Raw genomic sequence first — 7,258 nt, 5'->3', positions numbered from 1 at the left:
TGGTGCAATGACGGGAGCTCAGTTAGCCTTGCAGCACGCAGACCAATCAGGCTGATGGTGCTGCAGGGACCCAGACTAGAGGCATCTCGTTGGACCGAACAGATGCTAGAAATTCGGTCAGGCAGATGCGAAGCTTGTACTCCGGGGACAGGGAGCTGGGTCTCATGGAATTAATTAAACCCAAACCAAAACAGGGCTGCAGATTTGTTATACTAGCAAAATTTGCACACGAGATTCAGAAAGGAAATTCAGCAACACCCCTGTCTGTCACCTGCTATTCTTAGAAACAAGCAAAAAGGTGGCATTGAACAGGTGGTCCGCCCGTCTACACCCCTTGCTTAAGAAGCGGGGAAACAGGAGCCACAGAAAATTAAGAAAATCCTCACGACCACACTGCATCCAAACTTGGCAAAAACAAACACAAGCTCCCTAAAACAACATCGCGGTTTCGGCCGGGTTCGGCCACGACAGCAAGGGACGAGGACACCCCGGCCAGGCAGGGCAGGAGAGATAAGCAAAGGGGGAGGAGGAGGGACAAAATTCCCCTTTTGTCTCTCTCTCCCTCCCATCGGTCGCTTCGTTGGCTGGTCGGAGAGCTGAGAAATGTACCTCTCGGCATTCTCCACAGCGTCACACAGCGGGGAGCCCGAGGCCGGGAAGGACATCTCAACCATCGTGGCCGTCGACCGGGACAAGAACAGCCAGCAAGCGGCGAAATGGGCGGTGGATCGGCTCATGGCCAGGGGGAGCACCCTCCAGTTGGTCCATGTCAGGATCAACCAAAGTACCCAGACCGGTTGGTACACTTCTCGCTCTTTATGGTAAGAGGTATCTGCATGAAAAAGGAAATGAAAATCAGAAGCGACCTTTTCCTACATCTGAACGCCGTCAAAATCAGGCTGACTGAAGTTATGATCGCTAGGGTCTTCAGTTTCCACCCGTATTTTTGTAACCCGTTCACCATCACAGCAGACTGATTTACCTGAAATTAGAGGTTTGGCGATGAGGTAGCAATAACTTCATAGATGACAAACGAAATGTCCAATTTCCAAGATTTGCGTTATTCTGTGACAATGTTATTTGCATAATGTCATCATGTGATGAACAGAGAATACTACACAATCACGATTTACAGCGATTTTGTAGGATGATGCAGATTGCGTTGTTCCAAAACGAATTTGACTTACTGCATAGTTTTAACACTTGTGCATATTCACTAGTCCCCGCGGCTATTGATTACATAAGGCGACTAGTAAAGGTTTTATTCTCCTATTTAACATGGTTTAACTTTCCAACACTTACTCTACTTATTTTGCTATGGCCACATTACAGGGGAAGCAGGCCGCGGAGTTGACACAGATGCAGAGATGTCACAACTGTTTATCTCATACAGAGGCTACTGTGCTCGTAAAGGGGTGAGTGCCTGAATACTAGAACACTGCCTTCTCGCATCTTGTAGATGTTAGACCAAATTGGCATACCGCTATAGCAGAGCAGACATTAAAAAAAACATCAGAGTGAACCATCTATAATAGCTGATACATACCAAGGATTCGTGAAATAAAAAGGTTTTGGTACTAAGACAGGGAAAATAGTAATAATAACAAGACGAAGCAAATAGAATCAAATAACAGAAGTAATACTGACATATACTGCCACTGCAAATCGCAGATGCATCTAAATGAGGTGATCTTGGATGGCAATGATATCTCCAAAGCAATAATTGATTATGCTACTGGTCACGCCATCACCGATATCGTAGTTGGAGCATCCACTAGGAACACATTCATCAGGTACCTACCCATCCATACTCCATGATTATGCACCATTACATACCTTTGATATATACCTATACTGAACACAGGCATGGACTTTACACCATGCAGAAGATTTAGAAATCCTGATGTGCCAACATGCTTGATGAAGATGGCGCCTGATTATTGCACAGTGCATGTAATACATAAAGGGAAGGCAATCCAAGTGAAGGCAGCCAAATCTCCGGCACCCTTTAGTATTCTCCCTCTGAAGCAAAACTCCCAACCAAACATCGAACCCGATGCATTCCCAAGGTAAGTTTGTGAAGATACATAGCACTTCAATAAATACATCGCATGTTCCTGAAGCTAAATGGTCAGCAGAAATTCACTTATACAGTTAAAAAATAACTTGTCATTTACCGGTTAGATGGTCATTTGGTCACTATGGTTATCTTCAGCAGTTAGCATCCATGAGTTTAATTAAATACCTAGGCAATGTGAATGTAAGCAATATCTCATTTTGTATAATAGACCATCAAGAGAAAGGAGAATGGTTTCTAACCCATCGTCACCGAGGACAAGTAGAACATCAGTAGACCGGTTATCTGGCTACGCAAAGGTCCCAACAAAAGATAGGCATCTCCTCTCTGGAAGGCAAGCACCTCAAAAGGATTTCGACGACTACATCGACTTCATTGCACCACCAAGGCCCTCCGTGACTCGCAGCTCCTTTTCAGATGACGTTGATTTTCCCATGAGCATGGAGTTAAATTCTGTGGACTACGCTGAATCTATAGAACTATCATCATATGCATCCTTGGAAAGCCTAAGTTCAGCCGGGGTAAGAGCATTGTAACCATTAAGTTGCTACAGTGGATCAAAACTTTGCAAGCTGGACATTGATTTGAAGTTATTAGGTACTGGATCTTGAATTCTCATATTTTGCTTCGCTTGAATGCAGAAGGATGTAGAAGCTGAGATGAGACGACTGAGACTAGAGCTGAAGCAGACAATGGAAATGTATAACTCCGCATGTAAGGAAGCACTTGACGCCAAACAGAAGGTACAGTTTACATGTAAATAGATGGACCTGAGTATAATGTCAAGCAGTTCCTAAACCGACCAAACTCTCTTGATATAATGAAATAAATAATCTAACTGCAGGCGGCTCAGCTGTCCCAGATGAAGGTGGAAGAGTCTAAATTGTACCAAGAACTAAGGAGTTCAGAAGAAGAAGCTCTTGCGCTTGTTGAAATGGAGAAAACAAAGTGCAAAGCTGCGCTAGAGGCAGCAGAAGCTGCCCAAAAAATTGCAGAGCTCGAGGCGCAGAAGAGACTAAGAGCAGAATGGAAGGCAAAGCGCGAGTTCGAGGAGAGAAGGAGAGCATCGGACACGGATCTCCGGTACAGGAGGTATTCCATTGATGATATAGAAGTCGCCACACATAAGTTTGACAGGGCACTCAAGATAGGCGAAGGTGGATATGGACCGGTATATAAAGCTGTATTGGATCATACTAATGTCGCTATTAAAATCCTAAGACCAGACGCATCACAGGGGAGGAAACAGTTTCAGCAAGAGGTAAATACGATACAGCATTGCAAATCCTAAGACCTTCATAGTTATTCAGTTATAGCTTCATTATTTGTCAGTCTATTAAGGGCTGCTTTCAGTACTTACATATTACTAGAGCCATGTAAACACCATGCGCATTCCTTCTCTTTTACTGGCAATAAATATGTTCAACATCAGGAAGCAGGTTTTCTTTTATTTGTTTCAGGAGACCTCATTTAGCTATTGAGTCTTTAGCAGCATTTTCATTATGCAAATGAAGCCATGATCAACCTGTATTGCATGCTTATCAATGCTTTGCAGATTGAAATACTTAGCAGCATGCGGCATCCAAACATGGTCCTGTTGCTCGGAGCATGCCCGGAGTATGGCTGTCTGGTGTACGAATACATGGACTACGGAAGCCTAGAGGACCGGCTCTGCAGAAGAGGCAACACCAAACCAATCCCATGGAACATCCGCTTCAGGATCGCCGCAGACATCGCTACCGGCCTTCTCTTCCTCCACCAGGCGAAGCCAGAACCACTTGTCCACCGAGACCTGAAGCCCGGCAACATCCTCCTCGACCACAACTTCGTCAGCAAGATCAGCGACGTCGGCCTCGCGAGGCTGGTGCCACAGTCCATAGCTGAAGTCACACAGTACAGGATGACGTCCACAGCCGGCACATTCTGCTACATCGACCCTGAGTACCAGCAGACAGGCATGCTGACCACCAAATCCGACATATACTCGTTCGGCATCCTGCTGCTCCAGATCATCACAGCCAGGTCCCCCATGGGCCTCAAGCACCAAGTCGAGCATGCCATAGAGAAAGGAGCCTTCCAGGAGGTACTCGACCCAACGGTGACAGACTGGCCAGTGGAAGAGGCCCTGGCGTTCACGCAGCTGGCTTTGAAATGTGCGGAGCTACGGAAGAAGGACCGACCAGATCTAGGGAAAGAAATATTGCCAGAGTTGAACAGGCTGCGGACTCTTGGACAGGAGTATGAAGCTGCCCAGGTCAGCAACACGAGCTACTCGAGCGCCACTTCATACAGTTTCAACAATGATGATGTATCGTCGCCATAAGAATGAATCTTCCATGGTTGTAATCTGGAAAGTCAAGCATGTACATACAGACAGACAGGAGAGCTGCCTTCCGAGCCTTGGAAAAAAGGCACTGCTGCCTTTGCTCTGCTCATATCCGGACTCAGATGATATGAACATGGATTGCATTGCAGCAGGCGATGAAGAGGCCAACATAGTCTCGGACTTTTGGAAAACCAGAAGAGGTTATTAGCATGTAGGAGAAGAGGAGCGTGTAAAGGAAACTCAAGGCAATGCTTGTATGTAACATACAAAAAATAACAAGTTGTAAAAGCGGCCTCAAGTTTTCAACTATGTTTTGTCTCTATTTTTCATTGATCACCAGGTCACCACACAAGGTCCTTGAGAAAATTTCTCACCACAATCAACAGCACGGCGAAGAGTTATCGGTTATGACGTAATCAAACCAATTGAACAAAGTTGTTTAGTTAGCAGTTATGACGTAATCAAACCAATTGAACAAAGTTGTTTAATTACTTCTTCTGGTGCATACTGTTGGTTATGTAAACGAGATATGCATAAGGTCTCAAAATATTGTGGAAGAAAAGTGGGGCATGTTGAATGATGAAAGTGGATTGCCCATTGTCGCCAAAGCAGGAGCTAGCAGAGCTGATTAAATGTGGAAGAAAATGTAACACCGTATAAATCCAGTTGCCCATGAACAAATAGAAACCGAAGACCACAGAACCATGGCCTCTGCACCAGTGGAACCATGCGCTCACTTCCCCCACCCCCAACCCAGACCTATGGTGACGCCATGGCCAGGCTACACCGCAGCGCCCGACGAAACCCAAGGCTAACGGGTCAGAGGGGAAAGGATCGAATGCTAGTAGGCCAAGGGAAAGGGGGGCGCGAGTGGGTGTGGGGGTGACCTACCGGAGGGATCCAAGCGAGCGACGGCCGAGCGCCTGGCCATGGCTCCCGAGAGGCGGGGCGAAGACCTTTGGGTCCACCGGTTTCAGGCTTTCAGCAACCACTTGCTTACATTCACATAGGTAGATATTTGTCGTGGATGTGGTGCTTGTTTAGAATATTTTGCTACCCAAAATTTGCACTAACTACATATACTACTTGTACATTCAAAACCCTTAAACCTAGTCTTTTATCGTGAGAGTTCATTATATCTACCTATGGATTGAATAAGATCCTTCAAGTGCATCCAAAACTCTTAAACCGCCGTGAGAGTCCACTATATCTACCTATGGATTAAATAAGATTTTTCAAGTAAGTTGCCATAGATGCATAAAGCAATAAAAATTGCTCCTAAATATGTATGATCTTTCATTGAAAGGAAAAAATAAGCTTTGTATGGACTTGTGATGGTAAAGAAATAAAAGCGACGAACTGCATAATAAAGGCTGCTATGATAAGTGTCAATATAAAGTGACATTCCTTTTCATTACGAGTTTACACATCCAAAAATAAAAAGTGCATGACAACATCTGCTTCCCTTTGCAAAGGGTCTATCTTTTACTTTTCTGTATTTACCTTTATGCAAGAGTCAATAATGTTCATCCCTTATTCCGCTCTATTTATTCTCTAGTTGGCAAGCATCATGTGTTAATTAGCATTGTTTTAGTTCCTGTTTAGCAATTAGAGAAAGATGAATTGGCGAGATTAAAGAAAACTACTTTTGGCAATTCAGCCAAACCCAACTCTAAAGAATCCCCAATTGTGGAACCCTAGAATTTTTTTCCCATTTGTGAAATCCCAAATCAGAGCCCTAATGCATGAAGTTTAAGAAAAGAAGAGGATTTGGGGCTCACCTTATGACGCCGGCCTTCAGGGTCCGCTCGGCCGCCGCCGTGCGTGCACGCCATGGTCGGAATGTCGTCGTCCTTCGGGATGACGAGCGGAAAGATGCAGCCGCCCCTCCTGCACTGATGGGGGCGTGCGTCGGCTGGCCTACGCGCCTTGCATGTCGCCGTTGCCGCCAAAGTTTGCGCCGGCAACCACCAGCGAAATGCTCCCCGACATCGCGGCACTGGACGCCATGGTCGCGACGCTGGAACCACGCTCGTCGGGGGAGCGCGCGAGACTAAGTCCGCTGCATGCTGCGCCGGCGAGGGCAGCTGCCGCGCCGCCATGGCCGGCGAGATTTGGCCGCTGCCGCGGCCCCTCTCACCATCGCTGCTCCGACTGGATTGGGAGAAATGGCTAGGGTTTCCAGCCATGGGCGCTGGTTTTGCTCCGCACTGAGCGATCATGGTCGTCGGCTCGATCCGACAGACGAGACTGACGCGCGGCTCCGGTCGGGCCTTCGGCCGCCTAACGGGCCGCTTTAGCAGCTGGGCTCCGACCCAGGTTGCCTTAGCACGCAGAATTATCATTTTTTTATGTTTTGTCTGCTGGGTTGATAACTTAACGGGCTACCATGGGTTGGGCTATAATATTAAAGTTCTGTGCATTTTTCTGTTTATTCAGTGCATTTTACGTATTATGATTATCCTCAAAAATGTTTTGCACTGTTACAAAAATAGAAAAATTGCTAGAAAAAATGATGCTGGAAATTAGGTTTTAGTTTTCTGAATGAAATGGAACCAACGAGAAATTTTATTTAGAAAACTTTTATGAATTAATGTTTTTTATGGCATATTTATGTTCATCTCATGGTAATATCAATAAATGATGTATTATTAATGTTGGAAAATTGATATTACACACGAGGTTAATGTGATCATTTTTGTAATATAGACCAACGTTGTTTTACTTTTTTGAATCACCCCGTTAATTCCTTATTATTTTCTGCCCAGCGATGATATAATTTGGAGTTAACTTTTTGCATGCAAATTGATCAAACCGACGTAGGTTAACTTTTGTGCAGTTTAATTCAATTATGA

The 7,258-nt window shown here is 45.3% G+C and overlaps 1 protein-coding gene and 1 long non-coding RNA gene across 2 annotated transcripts; one reads left to right on the top strand and one right to left on the bottom strand.

The window, feature by feature from the left end:
• Positions 1-234: 234 nt before the first annotated feature.
• LOC109775279 (uncharacterized) lies at positions 235-6,653 on the bottom strand. Its single transcript, XR_012187506.1, has 2 exons — positions 6,185-6,653; positions 235-832 (listed from the first exon to the last, which is right to left on the bottom strand). It is a non-coding gene; the product is annotated as an uncharacterized lncRNA (long non-coding RNA).
• Positions 604-4,722, top strand: LOC109775280 (U-box domain-containing protein 51). Its single transcript, XM_020334032.4, has 8 exons — positions 604-796; positions 1,333-1,415; positions 1,672-1,793; positions 1,887-2,069; positions 2,289-2,598; positions 2,719-2,820; positions 2,922-3,338; positions 3,633-4,722. The coding sequence occupies exons 1-8, from the start codon at positions 604-606 to the stop codon at positions 4,398-4,400; spliced, it is 2,178 nt and encodes a 725-aa protein (XP_020189621.1). The 3' UTR covers positions 4,401-4,722.
• Positions 6,654-7,258: the final 605 nt, after the last annotated feature.

This window comes from Aegilops tauschii, chromosome 6, assembly GCF_002575655.3.
Source record: "Aegilops tauschii subsp. strangulata cultivar AL8/78 chromosome 6, Aet v6.0, whole genome shotgun sequence".
NCBI lineage: Eukaryota > Viridiplantae > Streptophyta > Magnoliopsida > Poales > Poaceae > Aegilops > Aegilops tauschii.
The sequence above is the reverse complement of the archived record's forward strand: the minus strand, read 5'-3'. Positions and strand labels throughout refer to the sequence as shown.

Excerpts from the sequence above, each read along its gene's own strand:
- LOC109775280 (XM_020334032.4), top strand. The coding sequence starts at position 604 with ATGTACCTCTCGGCATTCTCCACAGCGTCACACAGCGGGGAGCCCGAG. Across the intron at positions 1,416-1,671 it reads GCTACTGTGCTCGTAAAGGG|ATGCATCTAAATGAGGTGAT; the intron begins GTGAGTGCCTGA and ends TGCAAATCGCAG. Across the intron at positions 2,599-2,718 it reads AAAGCCTAAGTTCAGCCGGG|AAGGATGTAGAAGCTGAGAT; the intron begins GTAAGAGCATTG and ends GCTTGAATGCAG.